The sequence below is a fragment of the Peromyscus eremicus genome, chromosome 8a (assembly GCF_949786415.1).
Source record: "Peromyscus eremicus chromosome 8a, PerEre_H2_v1, whole genome shotgun sequence".
Lineage (NCBI taxonomy): Eukaryota > Metazoa > Chordata > Mammalia > Rodentia > Cricetidae > Peromyscus > Peromyscus eremicus.
In genome coordinates, this window is record NC_081423.1 from 43,002,712 (window position 1) to 43,022,059 (window position 19,348).

The following is a 19,348-nucleotide window of genomic DNA, read 5'->3' on the forward strand; positions in this document are numbered from 1 at the left end:
CAAGTGTAACTACCACCATCAGAGATCTGCCCTTTGGGTGGACACTGTCCTGCCTCCCTCACTTTAGGGTGGTCCTCCTCTAGATGTCCTGGAGAGTGCTCATGAACTCAGTATTTTATGACCTACCATTTGCGGGCACACGAAGGACCCAGAACAGTGAGTTATGAGCCACTTGTCTCAGTGGCCTCACCACTTTAAGAGCCTCCTTATTTGATTCGATTTTTTTTTTCTTAACATTTTATTTCCTTTTGTGTGCTTATTTTGTTCCAGATTACCCTATCTTAACTAGGAAACATTTGACTATACTGCTACCCCCAAAGTACAAGCTGGTAACCGGATCACAGTGTCAACTGTAACTGATGGTTTTCACAGCAATGCCTGCATACATTTCAAGACTATGTAGCCCTGGCTAGCCCTGAACTCAAGAGATCTGCTTACCTCTGCCTTCTAAGTGCTGGAGTCCCAGGCATGTGCCACCATACCCAACCACATTAGGTCTCAGTTGGTTTGTCTAGCTGACAGGTTGTTTCTCAGCTCTTCTGAGAGGCTTTCCTTTGTCACAGTCTTCATTTTCCTCTTACAATCAACCTCTTACCAATTCTCTGCTGACGTCTTTGAATCAGGAAGCTATCACTAGTCTCTGTAGAGTCTAGACTATTGGGAGGAATTCCTCCTGCTAACCAGTGACAGCTCCTTACTCTCTCTTCTCCTCCAGACCCTGTGTCCCCAATGGCTGTCCACCTCCACCTGCCCAATTCCCTACTCTGCTTCTTTAGCTTCTCATCCAAAAGCATCCACCCTCACTTTCTGCTGCTGCTGGGCATCCTGGCTACTGCTTGATTTTGCTCCTACAACTTTTCCTACTACCAGCTACTGATGATGTGGGCAGAGCCTGGGAACGGGACCCTATCATTTCACCAGCTGTCACTGCCAGGTGATGAGCATACTCCTTACCCAAGAGCCAAGTGCTATTTAAGCTTCTCCTAATTCCTATTCCTTGAGCATACGCTTTTAAAACAGTTTATTTTTACTTTATGTGCACTTGCTTTGCCTGTGCACATAAGTGTGAAGGTGCCAAGTCCCCTGAAACTGGAGTTACAGACAGTTGTGAGCCGCAATGTGGGTACTGGGAATTGAACCCAGGTCCTCTGGAAGAGCAGTCAATGCTTTTAATTGCTGAACCACCTCTCCAGCCCCAGCATCCACTTTTTAAACAGGGGATTTAAATTTATATGCTTTTCTTCACAGTTCAAACACTTAATAAAGAGCGTATTTCTTTCTTCTTCCCCCCTCGAGTCAGAGTCTTGCTATGCTGCTCAGGCTAGCCTTAAGAATCCTCCCTCATCAGCCTTCCAAGTAGCTAGGACTACATGCACATGCCATTAGGCCCAGCAGGCATTTCTTATCATCAGAACCTTCAACATAAAAATGAAGACGGGACACGGTGGAGCACACCTGTAACTCCAGCACTCTGGAGACTAAGGTAGGAGGATCATGAGTTTAAGGCCCACTTGGGCAATATGGCAAAATCCTGTCTAAATAAATAAATAAAAAGTTCCTTACATCCTACGACTTAACCGCATGTGGCTAGTCTAACTCTGGCCTAGATGGTAACGTCAGTCTTCTCAAGTCTAAGCAGAGATCAGCACAGCCTGAGAAGTTCAAGGCCAGTGATCGCTAGCCACCCGCCATTCCCCACTTAGAGCTGATGACCCCTTCAGGGCTACTTCTCTGCCTCCCAGTGTAGCCGTATCGCCTACCTTTCTTCCTCTTCACCTGCTCCTCTTCTCAAATACCCTGCTCTAGCCCTGAAAAGACCAAAAGGTATCAATCAAACTCTTTCTAAGAACCCAGCTGCAACAGATTCTCTCTTAGTGTAGAAATCCTGCCACACTTTATCCTGTACCTGCTTCCTCTGTGCTGAAGAGGAAAAGGAAAGGAAACCAGGTCCAAGGACAGCCAGGGCCACCTCCAGGGGGCAGCACCTGCCTCACCTTTGTTAGCCTCTGAATGTTCTTCTTATAGAGAGATGACAGGCACTGCTTCACCAGACCCATGTTGTTATCTCGAGTGAAAGTTTCACTGTGCTTGTTCACCAGGTTCCGGAGCTCCGACGGGTTATTGGTTGAATAAACTTGTGCTAACTCATGGTAAGCATTGCTGAGAGGCTAGAGGTTTAAGGTAAGAAAAAAATTATAGCAGTATGTTTTGAGACCATACAATGCATATTATCATAAAGTTTCACTTTATCTAAAACAAATGGCTCTTTTTAAGACCAAGGACAGAAATCCACTAAGAAATAATTTATTATTAATAACTTATGAAGACACACATCTTTTCTCTATCAGTAGTTCTACTTTTTGTACTGGTAAGTTAAATGAGAAAAATGAAGTCAAAATCATTATTCCCAACTGCCTCTCACCCCACATTCTCTACCAGGTCCAACAGGACAATTTGTTGTTTCCATTTAGGAACTGGGCAGAGTAGAAAGAATGTAGAAGGGCCCAGGCACCACCATCAGACTGAAACTGATTCAAATGCACCTCTGACTGGTCTTGTCTTACCATCCGCATTACAGTAAGTTAACTGATTCTTAGGAGTACCCTCGAGCTCTGAAGACAATCACTTTACAAAAGGCATTCTCCTACAGCAGGTCTACTGTCTGCTCAGGGGCCACTAGAAAGCTCAGTAGCTCTCAATGGTGCTCTGAGTATGTCTCCCCTAAAAGGATCGCACTCATCACTTTCCCATGGAGCACTTTTAGCTACCTTCCCCTTTTGTGGGGGAAAGGCAGTCAAGAGTCTTGAAAGCCATGAGGAGCTCTCAGGCAAAGTTCAGGTGGCCATTTGTCAACAAATCAGCAGGATATCGGATTGATGTCCCTAAAATTCTGAGGGTCTTTTTATTTATTTATTTATTTATTTATTTTTGAGACAGGTCTCTCTATGAAACACCAGCTGTCCTAGAACTCTATATAGACCAGGTTGGCTTCAAATTCACGGAGATCCGACTGGCTCTGCCTCCTGAGTACTGGGATTAAAGATGTGCATTATCATGCCCAGCCTTAAAATTTTGAGTTTTATGATAGAGTGACATTATTATCAAAAGCACTGAAATCTCCTAACTCTTTGCAACTGCTCAATTTAAAAAGAGGTCATAGCCTGGTGGTGGAAGTGCACACCTTTAATCCCAGCACTTGGAAGGCAGAGGCAGGCAGATCTCTGACCTCGACACCGGCCTGGTCTATAGAGTTCCAGGGACAGTCAGAGCTACAGAGAAACCCTGTCTCCAAAAAACATAAACAAACAACAAAAGAAAGAAAGAAAAGTAAGTGAAATAAAAAGAAGTCATGAGCATATGGTATTTATTTATTATTTTTGCAGAGCTGGAGATTGAACCTAGGGTCTTGAGCATGCCAGGCCTCAGCTATGTCCCCAGCCTACATGTATGTATTTGTCATGTGCACACACATGCATCTGTCCAAATGAAGGACAGAGGTCCATCTTATGTGTAATTTCTCAGGAGCCATCCACTTAATTTGATGACACAAAATGTCTCAGTAGGACCTGAGACTCGCCTAAGGTTAGTGAGCCCTAGGAGCCCTAGGAACCACTTGGTTTTGCCTTGTTCAACTTTTCACATGGGTTCTAGGAATCAAACTCACACCAAGTACTTTATCAACTAAGCTATCTCCCCAACCCTCTTTCTATATGCACTTTAAAACAAACAAACAAACAAACCAAAAAACCAATTCATTATTTTATTTTTAAACCTTGTCCCAAAGTTTGGCTGTCAGGGAGACCTGGAACAAGACAGTAGTTAAGTAGAGCTTCAGTAAGACATCCCAACGTTTGAATAAATTAAAGTTCAATCAAATCAGAACTACATTTGCAATAGATTGACTAAAATGTAATAAAGAAATACAACATACAAATCCCCCCACCACAAGAGCTTAAACACCTACAGTCTAAGTCCAGAGCAGGGCCTGGAAACAGGCTTTACAAGATTGCGTTGTTACAATGTCTTCACATACAAACTAATATAGAATGTAAGAAAATCAGTTTTATTTTAAAACTTACCTTAATAAATCTACCCACAATCTGAGATGTGTATTTAGGCAGCTGTTGTACTTTGCCAAGTAATATCAAAGATACTAAAATATACTTTTTATATGATTCCAACATGATATGGCTGACTGCCATGGCCGGAGTAGTAATAGCCTGAGCAAAAGAAGAATGAGTAGTGTGAAGAGATGGCATAATGTAGCAGGAAACACCAACATGTATCATTTTATTATAAAATGACAAGACTTAAATATCCATTATTATTAGGATATTTTTATTACATCTATTTATTTACTGTGTGTTAACATGTGCATACACCAGTGAATATTTAGAGTCAAAGGACACATCCGTGGGAGTGACTCTCTTCCCACCATGTGGCCCTTAGGATCAAACCCCAGTCAAGAGGCTGGGCAAGTACCTTTACCTGCTGAGCCACTATTTTAAAAGGGGGAGGTGTGAACAGTCCCCAACTACCTCAAAGTCTGCTCTGAGTTTTCTGCAGTTGGTAAACGGTGTAGGTGGGCTCATCTCCAGTGCAATGGAGAAGCCTCACTCTGGGAAAACAATCTTGATCAAGGTGTCTCCCTGTTACACCTTTGGGTTTTTTTGAGATAGATACTTGCTATGGCCCATGGCTGCCCTGGAAATCAAGAAGTGCCTAATGCGCTCCTGTGCATATTGCCAGCATTTGTGGCTTGTGGCAGCTTTACTGATATATAACTCACAGTATAAAATTTACACTTTTTTTTGTTTGTTTGTTTTTTTGTTTTCTCAAGACAGGGTTTCTCTGTGTAGTTTTGGAACCTGTCCTGGATCTTGCTCTGTAGACCAGGCTGGCCTGGAACTCAAAATGACCTGGCTCTGCCTCCCGAGTGCTGGGATTAGAGATGTGCGACACTGCCCGGCCCAACATTTACACCTTTGAAGTATATAATTCAGTGGTTTCCACTGCCTTTACTAGGTTGCAATACAATTCCATTACCTAATTCCAGAACAGCCCAATCCCTCAAAAAGAAACCCTTACTCGTAAGAAGTCATCTTTCACCTTCCCCACAACCTCAGGCATCCATACTCTACTTTCTGTCTCTGGACACTTGTACAAAAGGCATCATAATAGGTGATCTTTTGTGACTGACTTCTTTACCTCAACAAATGTTCAATCTTGAGGCCAGCACCTCCCTTCATTACGTGCTTAAATGATTCCGCAGATAGACGTTCTTCAGCTGATGAGTATGCTGGGCTGTTCCTACCTTTTGGTTCTACATGTTTTTATGTGCACAGTGTTTCTCTTGAATATATTCTTAGGAGTCAAACTGCTGGGTCACATGCTTAATGATTGATATATATATATCTTTATCTTGTCTTTTGGTGTTAGAGCTCAAGCCAAACCTTGAATTTATGAGCAAGGTAGACACTCTTCCACTAAGCTGAGTCCTCAGATCCTGAGCTTTATCTTAACTGCCAAACTCTTTCCCGAAGTGCCTGCCATTCTGCAATCCCGCCCACAATTATGAGGGTCCTAAATTCCCTGAATCCTTGCTAACAGACTATCCTTGCCTGTCTTTTTAAACCTTAGCTCTCCTAGTATGTATGAACCAGTAACACTCTGGGATTGTTCTGATCACACAAGTTCAGAACCACACCACAGTCTTTAGAGAACTGATTACCTGCTCATAAAAGTAGAGTGCTCTTTCAAAGTTCTTCAGTCCTGTATAGATCATCCCTCCGTAATAATAGTAGCATAGAAAGTGTTTTGCATCATAGGCTCCATTCTCTTTACAGATATCCATCATATCCACATCAAGATATGGAAGGGCAGGTTTAAAGCACTTTGCTAGTAAACAAAGCTATAAAGAAATTTGTATTAAATCATTTTAAATTTCACCATGGCAGATTTAAAAGAAAATTCAGAGTCCAAAATTTTAAGATAATATTATTTTGCTTTACAGTTGATTAATGACATAAACAGAAAAGAAGCCAGGCAATGGTGGTGTAAGACTTTAATCCCAGCACTCAGGAGGCAAAGGCAAGCAGATCTCTGTGAGTTCGAGGCCAGCCTGGTCTACAAACTGAGTTCCAGAACAGCCAGGACTGTTACACAGAGAAACCCTGTCTGGGGGGGTAAAAAAAAAAAAAAAAAAGAGAGAGAGAGAGAGAGAGAGAGAGAGAGAGAGAGATAAAAATAAAACAAAGTAAAAAACACTAACACTAAGGTAGAACAAATCACAGATAAACTGAAAATCAGAATTCCACAGACACAGTTCAGTACCCATCCACCACTCATGAGTTTCTGGATGAGCGAACAGTATTCATTTTCAATTCACTGAACTAGTGAAACAAAAACAGACCAGTACTGCCTTCCATTCCAGCACTCGGGAGGCAGAGGCAGATGGATCTCTGTGATTTGAGGCCTGCCTGGTCTACAAAGAAAGCTCCAAAACAGCTAGAGCTACAGAGAGAAACCCTGTCTCGAAAAACCAAAAACCAAGACAAATGTGCAAGTACACAAGGGACATGATGTACCCAACAACGGCCACAGTGGAGAGGTCTGCACTCACTGTGGAGCAGCCCTCTTCCAAAAATTAGATAAGGTGGAGCCATGGCTCAGTGGTTAAGAGCACTGACTGCTCTTCCAGAGGACCCAGGTTCAATCCCCAGCACCCATATAGCAGCTCACAACTGTCTGTAACCCCAATTCTGACACATCACACGGGCAAAATACCAATGTACATAAAACAAGAATAAATAAGTTATTTAAAAAAATAATGAAAAAAATAAAAATTAGGTGTAACCAGGTATTGTGGTGCACGCCTTTAATCCCAGTATTTGGAGGCAGATGCAGGTAGATCTCTGTGAGTTTGAGGCTAGCCTGGTCTACACAACGAGTTCTAGGACAGCTAGAGCTTATGAAGAGCAGTCCTATCTCAAAAAACAAAACAAAAAAACCAATAATAATAATAATCAAATCAAATAAGAACTAGGTAGATGCTATCCCTGTCACAAAAGCACTTTGAAAAATGAAAGATGTAAGAAAAAGGAACGTGTCGGTAGTCCACACCACAAACACTCCACGGTCTAGCTCCAGTGCGACCTACTCATATTACAGAAGATTGTGTAGCATAATGCACATCACATATTCATCTCTAAGATGCATTAAACAGGAAAAAGCAAACTATATGGAAATCCACACATTACCGGGATTTGTGAGCTTTGTTTTGTTTTTTAAAGAAAAAGTAGGTGTATACACTTGCTTGTATGTGTAAAGGATTTTTTGAAGAAATGCACAAGAAAGTACTAACGAAGGCTGTAGGGAAAAGGGGCTGGCTAAAGAAACCCACCCTGACCCGGGAGCCCAGAACTAGGGAAAGATGGTTCAGATCAGAGCCATCTCTGCCCCTGGCCAACCGACCTGTGAAACCAACCAATCACAGAGCAGGAAGGTAGCACCCTGGCCCTGGAGCCCAGAACCAGTGAAAGAAACACAGCCTGGGTTTGGGACCTGAGCCAGAGAAAGGAATACTCTATCCCCAAACCCAGAACCAAGGAAACATGTCTGACTCTGAAACCAGTACCAAAGAAACACTCTTGGTCCCTGGAATCAGAGTCAGTGAAAGAAATATGCCTTGGCCTTAGAATTAGTGTCAAAAAGCCAAGAAAGGCCAGTGAAAGAAACACAGTTTGGCTCTGAAATCAGGGCAATCTCTGCCCCTAGCCCACAAAACTGACCAATGTCTGGGCAGAAAAAAAACTAACCAATCCCTGGTTGACTCTGCCCCAAGACATCCTTTATAAACCGCCCTGCCTGGTCAGTTGTGGGCTGTTCTCTCCACCCTGGTAGAGGCAGCTACTCTCCTGGACTCCTCCTTCCCAAATAAATCTTTCTCAAAGGAGTTTTGGGTGTGAAGATCTTCATTCACTGGTGCAGAGAAGAACCTTTCTGAGATGTCCCTCAGTGGACAGAGCAAGGGAGAGCTGAACAAATAACACTTTTCTCTGGAGCCATTTCTCCAGGGCTTTCCCCTTTTGCAGAGTGAAGCAAAAGAAGCAACATCTTAACCGGAGAAGAAGCTGACCTCTGCTGGGAAGCCCCCTGAAGTGGGGACTGAGCAAAGCTCAGCTGCAGCGGCTCTCCAGGAGAGGAGCAGGATTGCTATATCCTGCAGGGAGACTGTACCTCACACCAGGTATAGCCTGACTCTCCTGAACAGTCAGGATACCCTTCCCTGATGAGCTGTCCTAGCAGCTCGAGGTATCTGGGATACCTCACCCTCCAGGGCTGCTGTCTCATCATAGCTCCAGCTGTCGCCTGACTCCCCAAGTGGCCAGGATACTTCTCCCCTAGAGTTGCAAACTCCCATTTTGGTGCCAAAATCCAGGACCAAACCCACAGAGCTGCAACCAACTTCCTTATAAAGGTTTTCTCTGAAAATAACTGTGGCTAGCAACAGTGGCAGGGAGACCTCATCATACATCCTCACCTCTGGGGAGTCTTTTGGACTCTGAGTTACTTAGATAAAGATAAATAATAAATGTATCAAGATACAAAACATTGCCTGTGCTTTTACTCTAAGTTTGATAATTTAGTGAACAGAAAATGACTCAAATTTCAAAAATGCTACAACCGTTATGATGATCCTATTCGTAAGCCCCATCCTCCATATTTCAACCCCTACAAGACACTCTACACCCATTATCTCTACACCACATGTGCCCACGAACAGCCTCACACCAATACCAGGTGTTATCACATACTTGCTGCATACCTGGCAGAGATCAGCATGGACTGAGGTCAGCTGGTTCGTATTCATCTGCATCTTGTCTATGGCTTGCTTAAGGATGCCAATTCCTCGAAGGGGCTGTCAGAAATGACATCTCTTTCAGATAAGTTCTCAAAGTTGGCAGCACATTGGATCTTATGTTGTCACTTACAAATAAAAAACAACACTAATTGACAGGTTCCTTCCGTAGCAATAAGTTTTCCATACTATGTCAGGAAATGTCTGCCTCTATTTAGTCAGAAAGTGTTTTGATAAGTTTCTTGGAATACCTAGTTTCAGTATCATTTTTAAATCAACTGAGTATCAGTAATAAACTGTACTGTTTTCTTGAGGGTGGGGAGATGGCTCAGTTGGTAAAGTTCTTGCCACATAAGTATCAGGATCTGAGTTCAATCCCCGGAACCCATGTAAAAGCTGGATGTGACAGTACACACTCAGAATTCCAGCACTCAAGAGCCAGAGATAGGAGGATCTCTCCAGTTTTCTAGCTAGCTAGTCTAGACAGTCAGAGGGCTCTAGATTCATGAGAGACTATCTCAAAAAACAAAGTAGAGAGTGAATGAAGAAGATATCCAGTGCCAACCTGTGACCTCCACATACATGGCCACATGCATACACATGTATACAAAACTAGAGTACTTTCCTAATAGTTAAACGAAGAGAACGTTTCTGCAATATTCACCACAGATTAGCACCGTAACTTAGAAGCTAAGCTTGTGAATGATGGTGCTGGCATGTTTTCACACAGAGTATTAGCCCTAAAGACTCAATTTATAACCACATATCATGAGCAGACTGCTTCCCACCCCCAGTTACAATCAACAGTACTCAGCCTCAAGTGAGGCACAACTCTCTGGTCAGAATATGAGGCTAAAAATACGTACATAAATTTACAGCTTTTTCAATAAAGAAGAGGCATAGTAACAGCTCTCCTCTTCTCTCCCCCACCACTCAGAAAAGACACAGTAGTATTAATCACCCAAGACAGGGATGCATAGCCCAATTTAACCTTGAACTAGATATGTAGCCAATGATGACCTTGAATGCATGATCATCTTGCCTCTACCTTCCAAGTGCTGGCACTACTAAGTTTTTTGTTGTTGTTGTTGTTTAAGTGTACAGGTTTTTCTGCCTGCATGTATGTCCATGTACCACATGAGTACCTGGTGCCCTGGGTGCCCTAGAGCCAGAAGATTAGATGCCTTGGAACTGGAGTTATATTCAGTTATAACTCACCAGGTAGATGCTTGGAATGGAACCCAGGTCATCAGCCAATGCTCTTAACCACTAAGCCACCTTTCTATCCCCACAGCTTCTAACCAAACTGTTTAGAGCTCCTACAGAATATCAAAGGCTGCTTCCGCCTTCAGCCTCCTAGCCTTAAAGTTCATTTTCAAATAAAAAAGAAATACCAAATCATAATTTGTGCCAAAGGCAAAGTCTACGAATCGTTGCAAGTGAAAGCAAACTAAAGAGAAACAACAGAGTATCAACCTATGCTCTGAGGTCTGCTTCTGCTATATAGCTGCATCAACCATATAGCTGGCCACATCTGGCTAGTCTGGGGTTTGTGAGAGCATTATCTTAAGATCTATTTCCAGATGCCGACCATCTTCACTGTGGTCTATGAGAATGTCTAGAGAGCCCCCACTGAAGTATTTAAGATAAGGAACAGATTTCTAAATTGAATTTCAATGAGGGGGAGAGATAAACAAGTGCAGGGAAACACTAACATTTGGAGAATCTAAGTCAAGAGCATATAAGAAGTCTTTATATTATCCTTTCAGCGTTTTAGAAGGTGAAAATCATAATTAAAAGCTAAAAGGAAAAAACAAAAATAGCATCATTATAATACAAAGGGCACTAATTGGCAGTTTTCAGTTTGTTTTGTTTTTTCTTCCTTCAGCACTGGGCATGGAGCCAAGTACCTCATATATGCCAAGCAACTGCTCTACCACTGAGCCACATCTCCAGCCCAGACTTGCAGCTTCAAAAACAATGCTCACCACCAGTCACCTCCCTGGAGGCATCACATCTAGCCAAAGGCTGCTCTCCAGGAACCACACGTATTGGGATGTTGAGTACTAAACCTACATGTTCACTATGCTAGTTCACGAGTCAAACACACATTTTAACAGAACTATGAATACTTGAATAACATTTCTTACCTGTTTTCTTTCCACAAGTGCATTTGTTAGCTGATGGCAAAGCCCAGCAACTAGATGCAACAATAACAAAAACAATAACAAAATATTGAAAATATAAACACTACAAAGGAAAATCCATTCAGGAAGGGGAAATATTATTAGCTTACACGTATCTGTTGCATATCGAATGTGCTCGCCATTACAAGTACTAATGAAAAGCTGAACCTGTGAGAATAGTGTTTCAAAGTCAGGAACACTGGGCATCGAAAACTTCACAAACCTAGAATGGGGAAAAAAAGAACCAAATTATCTTGTATTTCATATAGTAAAGGACAGAAACAACTTAAGCCTGAAGTCTATCCTACCTCTGTGAGATTAAGTATCACAGGACTGGAGAGATGGCTCAGTGATTAAGAGCACTTGTTACTCTTTTTTTTTTTTCCTTTAAAGATTTATTTCTTATGTATTAGTATACAGTATTCTGCCTGTGTGTGTCCCTGCAGGCCAGAAGACGGCACCAGATCTCACTACAGGTGGTTGTGAGCCACCATGTGGTTGCTGGGAATTGAACTCAGGACCTCTGGAAGAACAGTCAGTGCTCTTAACCACTGAGCCATCTCTCCAGGCCCCTCTTGCAGAGGACCTGGGTTCAAGTCTCAGAACTACATGATGACTCATAACCATAACTTCTTTTTTTAGGGGATCTGATACAATCTTCTGATCTCCACAGGCATCAAGGATGCAAATGGTGCGCATATACATGCAGGCAAAACACCCATACCAAAAAAAATATTAAAAACAAAAAAACAAGCTGGGCAGTGGTGGCACATGCCTTTCATCCCAGCACTTGGGGGGCAGAAGTAGGTGAATCTCTGAGTTCAAGGCCAGACTGACTAGTCTATAGAGTAAGTTCCAGAACTACACAGAGAGAAGTCCTGTTTGGGGGGGAGGGAAGAGAATAATAATAATAATAATAATAAAAATAAAAATTAAGTATCAGAAACCACCAAATATTCCTGGCCTGTTTTTTTTTTTTCCCTCCTCACAATACAGAACAAAGATACAAACAGAGGTTAAGGAAAATATCCTTAAAATAGGACAACATTCAGAATAAAAAAACATTTTTTTTTTGAGACAGGGCCTCTCTACAGAGCCCTCTCTGGGTGTCCCAGAACTCACGATGTAGACCAGGCTGACCTCAAACTCACAGAGACCCACCTATCTCTAGCTCTCAAGTGCTAAGATTAAAGGTGTGCACCCCTAGGCCAGGTTCAGAATGGAAAAACTCTAAGATGAGGTCAATCATTAGGTTATATAACACCTAGGAATAACTGAATCTAAACTTTTATCACCTATCCAATGTAACTGGATTATTTGTTTGTTTGTTTCTTTAAGCCCCAATGTGGTCAGGACACTTACTCAGTTAAGAATCAGTTGCTAGCCAGGTAGCATACCTTGGAGGCAGTGGCAGGTGAGTCTGAGTTTGAAGCTAGCCTGGTCTACAGAGCGAGTTCCAGGACAGCCACAGCTGTTACACAGAGACACCCTGTACTGAAGAACCACAAAGAATGAGTTGCTCAGGGCCACTGAGGTGCTCAGCAGGTAAAGGCATTTGCAGCCAAGCCCGACAACCTGAATTTGATCCCCAAGAGTGACATGGAAGAAGGAGGGAACCAACTGTGGTAAGCTGTCCAATGACCTCTATACATGTGAGACGAACATACGTGCCCCTCCTCCACACAAACAAAATAAATACATATCATTTTATTTAATCTCTTGTTACTTTTCTTGTTTTGGAGAGAATGTACTCAAGTAAGGCAAAGAGAGGGATGGTGTGGCAGGAGGCTGAGGCAGTAGCCCAGGTTCAAGATGCTGTGGCCAGTTGGATACCATTTCTGCCTGGAATATTGAAAGAACTAGCTGATAGGCAAAGTAAGAAAGAGGGGCAGACCTAACAGGGAGCACTCAGATGACCCATCTTGAGTAACCAGGCAGATGGTGCCATTGGCTGCCATGAGACACGTTCGGATGGGCTTGCAGAGAATTTCAGGATAGAAAGCTGCCACCACTAGGGCACTAGAGCAAAGTTCATGATCTTTTAAAACAACAACTATTGAAATTAATTCAAGAAAAATGGTTCATTCTCCTATATCTAAATTTTCGTTTGCCTAACTTCATCTATACAGTACCACTTAACAATGTCACTTTATATTTTGTAATTATTAAGATGTACCAGAAACAATTTCACAATAGTCAACAAAGCACTGTGATGTCCACCTGAAAAAAGGCAGAAGTTCAGGGCTCACTTTCCGAAAGTGAAAGAATATAGATTTAAGGGAGGTTTCAGACACAAGTTCAAGGTTCTTCCCACACAATATCTACATATAACTGACATACAGTGGTAAGATACCATACAGCATCAAAATGTTCTCATGGTTATAGGCACTAACACTAGGGAGACTAAGGCAGGAAGATGGTGAGTTCAGGACCAGCCTGTACTAAACAGTGGCTCAGAGGGTAAGGGTGCTTACAGCCAAGGCTGAGGACTGAACTTGATCCCTGAAACCTCACAACAGGAAAGAACCAACTCCCACAAGTTGTCTCGGACCCTCTGCACATGCATGTAAACACACACAAACAAATACATACAAAAAGTATGTTTTTACATAGATCTTAAATATACATACTATCTGCTCTTTCGTATCAGTAAGAAAAATACATCTTTTTTAAACATTTCTTTTAAAAATACAGAATTCCTAGTGCGACTGGGGCCAGATGTTTATTATTTTAAATGCCCTGACAACATCCCCATTTATATATACTACAACAGCAAAACAAATTCTGTGAGACACCATTACAAGGAACTCCAGTTATAATAGGTTTAAAAAGTTGTGGCAGGCCATAAGAAGACAGGTCACTAACGGTAGTCCACGGTTTCCTATTCTATTGTCTACCTATTTTCTTTCTAAGTTAAAAAAGGTGGGTAAGTCTCTGAGATAAATGCAAATTATAATGCCTAGAGTTATAAAAGCCAGTCATTTTTTTTTTTTTTTTTTTTTTTTTTGCCAGTCATTTTTTAAAAGACATTTCCAAGGGGCAAAATGGCTCAGAGGTTAAGAACACTTCCTGTTCTTGCAGAAGACCTTAGTTCAGTTTCCAACACCCATGTCAAGTGGCTCACAACTGCCTCTGACTCCAGCTCCTCTTCTGTCTTCTAAGGGCATCCCCAACATATACACATACAATTTAAAAAAATTAAAGAACTTTCAAACTTGTATAAATACAAACAATGAGTCAAAATGATGAAACTGGAAGATGGAGAATTCACTCTGCAGCTAAGAGAACTTGTTTCTCTTGCCTGGATTAGGTTCAGTGCCCACATGGTGGCTCACAACCACCTATAACTCCAGTTTCAGGGGAATACAACACCCTCTTCTGACTTTTGTGTGTACCAGGAATGCAAGCAGTACATGTGTGTATATGCAAGCAAAACACTCATACTCATAAAATCAATAAATCTTGGCCGTGCAGTGGTGGTGCACACCTTTAATCCCAGTACTCAGGAGGCAGAAGGATCTTTGTGAGTTTGAGGCCATCCTCATCTACAAAGCGAGTTCTAGAACATACAGAGTTGTTACACACAGAAACCCTGTCTTGAAAAACCTTAGAAAAAAGTCAGTAAATCTTCCAAAAAATGATAAAGCTGGAGCCAGGTGTAGTTGTACACACTAATCCTAGCATTCAGAGACAGAGGCAGGTGGATCTCTTAGTTTGAGGCTACACAGTGAGTTCCAGGACAGCTAGGGCTGGAGAGAGACTCTGTCTTCACACACACACACACACACACACACACACGCACGGGTGCACATTACAAAGTGCAGATTGTAACAAGCACAAAACTATAAAAGAAAAAAAAAATGCCCCTTACAGAACAGCAAGGACACCCAAGGAGTGCTCTTGAACATCTAGAGCCCCAAGCACGGTGTCCAAGTGGGACAAGTTCTTCGCAAGCAGTTCTCCACTCTTGTTGATCAGCTCACAGAGCTGAGTCATTTGCCCTGCAAAACAGAACAACATGAGTGCTGAGTTAGGGTGCTAACCAAACTAAAGAACTCCATCCAGACTTCCTTCCCAAAGCTCAAGTACTTAGAGATAATTTGTTGTTTTTTTTTTAAATTTTTTTGAGACAGATTTCTATATATAACAGCATTGGTTGTCCTAGAACTCTTTCTGTAGACCACACCTGTCTCTGCCTCCTGAGTGCTGGGATTGAAGGTGTGCGCCTTAAAGAGATCTGTCATCTGTTATGTCTTCTTGTACTGGGAAGGACCAGAACAAACAACTTGCCCATGCCTCACAACTCCAAGTGTCAGAGAAAACACTTTCCCACTCCCTCTGGTCTCCAGAAAGCACCCCAAAGCCAGAAATAGATGTTCCTATCACTCCCTCTCTCCCAACCAAACAGCACTTAATTTTATTAACCACCCCAAGGTCCTCAGCTCCACTCCTTTCCCTCTCGCGTCTTAAGCTGACTTTATCACTTCTCATGTGGATACATCTTCTACATGGTACGCCTACTTAGATTTTTGTTCCAAATTCTACTTACTGTGCAAATTCAATCAAATTACACCAAAGGCACCAAAGGCTTTTACACACCTGGCAGTGGTGGCACACGCCTTTAATCAAGGTGCTTGGGAGGCAGAGACAGGCGGATCTCTGTGAGTTTGAGGCCAGCCTGGTCTACAGAGTGAGATCCTGGACAGTCAGAGCTACAAAGAGAAACCTGTCTCGAAAAACAAAAACAAAACAGGACAAGAAATCCAAACACATCAGCTCAACTTCCAGAGCCAATTTAGTACCTGGTTTCTGCAGTTTCTCTAGCCACGCCTCCTACTTCTATCTCCACAACCCCACAGTCCCAGCCCACTGAGAAAAATCAACATTCCACATTCTCTCCTCTTTGTGCTTTGTCCATACTACCTTCCACCTGCTACCTGACTTACCTGCATCAGCTTAGACAGTCTCTGAGCACACACACTCCCTGTGACTAAGCTATCTGCCCTCTCTGCCCTCCCTGAACTACAAGGGATTGTGGTGGCCATGTAATCCAAAGTCAAGTCAAGTGTGAGGGACTATGCTACTTCTCTAGTTTGAGAATAAAGTGCCTACTACAGCTTGTTGAATTAATCTCCAAACTGACAAAAAAAAAAAAAAAAAAAGTCCCATTTAATAATAGTGTTATAGTGTGGCTGGGAGTGGTGACACATCTTTAATCCCAGCACTCAGGAGGCAAAGGCAAGTGGATCTCCGCAAAATTCAGGCCAGCCAGGATTACATAGTGAGACCCTGTCTCCAAAACAAACAAAAACACAAATGTGTGTTTATAGACAGCATGTTTATAATACAAAATTTAACAGAAACCTCTCCATTCAGATTCCATACTCCAGCCACCCTTATCTTTCCTCAGAAACAAATCAATGCTATCAATGAATGCCTTACATATCCTTCTAGAGATAGTCCACATGTATGGGAATGCTTGCCCATGGATGCATGCAGTTTTTCTCTTTATTCACAGGGATGTGTGTGTGTGTGTGTGTGTGTGTGTGTGTCACACACACTATTAAGCATCTTTTTGCTATTTAATGATGACCTCAGATTCCTTTTCAGTTCATAAAAAGTATATGCACTTTTCTTTCTACAGCTGCATAGGAGTCCGATTGTTTGGCTGTGCTATACTTAATTTTATGGATTTGTTTTTTCCCGAGACAGGGTTTCTCTGTGTAACAGCCCTAGCTGTCTTGGAGCTCACCCTGTAGACCATGCTGGCCTCACACTCAGAGATTCTCTTGCCTCTGCCTCCTAAGTGCTGGGACTAAAGATGTACATCACCACTAACCGGTTGATTGTATTTTTAATTGTATGTATGTGTCTCTATGTGGGTATGCGCATGTAAGTGAAGGTGCCCAAGGAGACCTGAAGAAGGTATTGGGTTTTGGATTCCCTGGAGCTGATGTTATGAGTAGTTGGGAGTCACTAACAATCCTAGAACTGAACTCAGGTCCTCTGAAGGGTAGTTAGTATTTCCCAAGCCATTCTCCAGCCCCACTTGTTTATTTAGAGATGGGGGGATCTCATTGTGTAGTGCTGACTGAGGTTAAAGCACTGCCACACTCCTGTTGTGTGACATTTTGTTTGTCATGGCTGCTTCTCTGCCTTTTTGATCTTTCAGGCAAGCTTTATTTGTCAGAACACAAACAAAATATCACCCAACACGCTCCCACTTTACTTAACTTTAATCCTACTTGTGCGGTATAGATAAATGATGTATTTAAAAAACAAAACAACTCACAAGTATGTAACTAGCCTGTGAGCTTAATAAGGAAACGAGAATTACTATTTATTTTGCATGGTTTCATACAGTATCATCTAAACCTTTTTAACAGCAACCCCGACACACCTCCCATCTCTCTCTCTTCTACAAACGGAGATGAGTCTAACCTCACAGAAATTTCCAGGATGTCAACAATAGCTTGTAGTCATATTTATTGTATCCCATGAGAAGCACTGTCTCAAGCATTTTTTCTTGCTTTCTCCACTCAATTCCCTCAACTCTATTAAGGAGAGATCACGTTTTTCTGGCTCAAGATTATGTGTGTTCAAGTGATTAAGATAAATGAACCAGACAGCATGTAAATTAAGGGAAAAATAAAGTAACAATTCTACGCCCTAGAAATGGAGTCCGACAAGAGAGAGCTCCCCTGGAGTTCGGTACGACCAAAAAGGAGCGGAGGATTCCGAGCGTGCGCTGCTGGCCAGCCAAGGCTCAAGCCTCAGAGCCAAGGAGCCCAGAAAGGAGTCTCCTCCAGCCGCTCCAGAGGCCTGGACAGGGCGGCCAGACCGTCAGGACAGATAGGGCGTCTAACCAATCACCGAAAAGAAGGGATGGCCAAGGGACCAATGGGTGTTCCAGAATGCCTCTAGCGGAAGTCACGCCCCCAAACTGTCAAGCGGCGCACGGTGGCAGGGGCCCGAAAGCCAAGGGAGGGGGCATAGGGGGAGGGGAAGGAAAGTCCCCAGGGCCCGAGGCAGGGGAAGGCGACGGCGGGGACTACAGCGTCCGACAGCACGAGGGGTGCTGCTCGCCGCCGTGCGCCCCAGCCCTAAGTACCGAGACCCGAGCAGGTCCAGGAGGCTAGAGCTAAAGGCGGTCCCAGCGTCCGCGCCGGCGCCGCGGCGTGCAGGCCCATCCCTGCGGCACAGGCCTTACCTTGAGCCGAGAGCTGTCGGACACTGTTCACGAACTGCTCCAGAGCAGACGCCATGTTTCCCCGCTGGAGGCCCAAGCAGCAAAGGTGGCTCGCGCGGGAAAAGGCCGCCGCTCTAGGAGGAGGGGCCCCTCGACCCACCAAAGCCGTGAGGGAGGCACGTCACTTCCGCCGGCCAAGCACCGCGAGATCTCACCTGGCTGAGGCCCACCCCCCCTCCTGTCTCCATGGAAACAATTCCGCTAGTTGCCGGAAGTTAGTTTCCCTCCCTCGTCTCTTGGTGTCGAGCTCTTGTGAAATCTCATCTCGCATTCAATGGAAATAAGTAAGAAAGGAAGGAGTAATATTTAAGCACAAAACATCTGGGCCCAGTTTTGCTGAGAATGGCCGAACATTTTTTCACCAAGCTGCATACTTCTGACATAGCTCCATTGTCACTTCCGGAAAGTTGTTTTTTTTCTAGGAGAACTCAGGCTGGCGTCAGTTGGACTGGGTTTGGAACCGTTTTTAACCCCGTAGCAGCTGTGTGATTGAGTGGCTAGCTTGTCTCTTGTTTTTACCACTTGTAAAAGTCTCAAGTGTTTAAAAAAAAAAAAAAACCGGAGAGTGAAAGATAGCTCAGTAGATAATGGCGCTTGCTGCCAAGCCTGATGGATGCTGTCTAAGGGGTGCAAGAACGGCTCCTTTTCTCTGCCAATTAAGGAACTACAGGGTAGGAAAAAAGTGTTACTAATGAACCAGCCAGCCTCCATCCTTAGGCTTAAAAGCCATTTTATAGTAAAGACAAACAGGTTCATTCCTCTTTATGATTAAATCTCTGTTTTTCAAGGATTGGGCGATGCCCCACCTTAATTACAAATGGTTCTGTACTGCCTGTTCCAGGAAAGGACAACCATGCCTTTGTTTCAAAAAGTTGTTTATAACCATCTTGCAACCCTTCCTTTGTGTCAAATGGTTGTTATGACTACCTGTTGTTATGGCTGCCTTGTTAGACCACCTTGCAATCCGCCTAGCAATCTTGTCTTTCAAGATCTTGTTATGACTAACTTATGCTTACGTTCTGCTCCTGTAACCCTGCCAGTCTTGCCAGCCAA

The 19,348-nt window shown here is 43.1% G+C and overlaps 1 protein-coding gene across 3 annotated transcripts in view; it reads right to left on the reverse strand.

Moving 5' to 3' along the window:
- Positions 1-18,425, reverse strand: part of Cops3 (COP9 signalosome subunit 3) — a 29,065-nt gene extending 10,640 nt beyond the window's left edge. The window contains exons 1-8 of one of the 3 annotated variants that reach the window (XM_059270791.1): positions 18,257-18,425; positions 14,918-15,047; positions 11,157-11,269; positions 11,011-11,060; positions 8,828-8,920; positions 5,732-5,911; positions 4,080-4,220; positions 1,995-2,168 (exon numbers count right to left, since the gene is read on the reverse strand). In XM_059270791.1, the coding sequence (XP_059126774.1) occupies positions 1,995-2,168; positions 4,080-4,220; positions 5,732-5,911; positions 8,828-8,920; positions 11,011-11,060; positions 11,157-11,269; positions 14,918-15,047; positions 18,257-18,311 (936 nt within the window). In that variant the 5' untranslated portion in view covers positions 18,312-18,425. Of the gene's footprint in view, positions 1-1,994; positions 2,169-4,079; positions 4,221-5,731; positions 5,912-8,827; positions 8,921-11,010; positions 11,061-11,156; positions 11,270-14,917; positions 15,048-17,487; positions 17,888-18,256 lie in introns of those variants that run through there. The other 2 variants (XM_059270790.1, XM_059270792.1) reach the window with 2 other exon arrangements.
- Between the last annotated feature and the right edge of the window lie 923 nt (positions 18,426-19,348).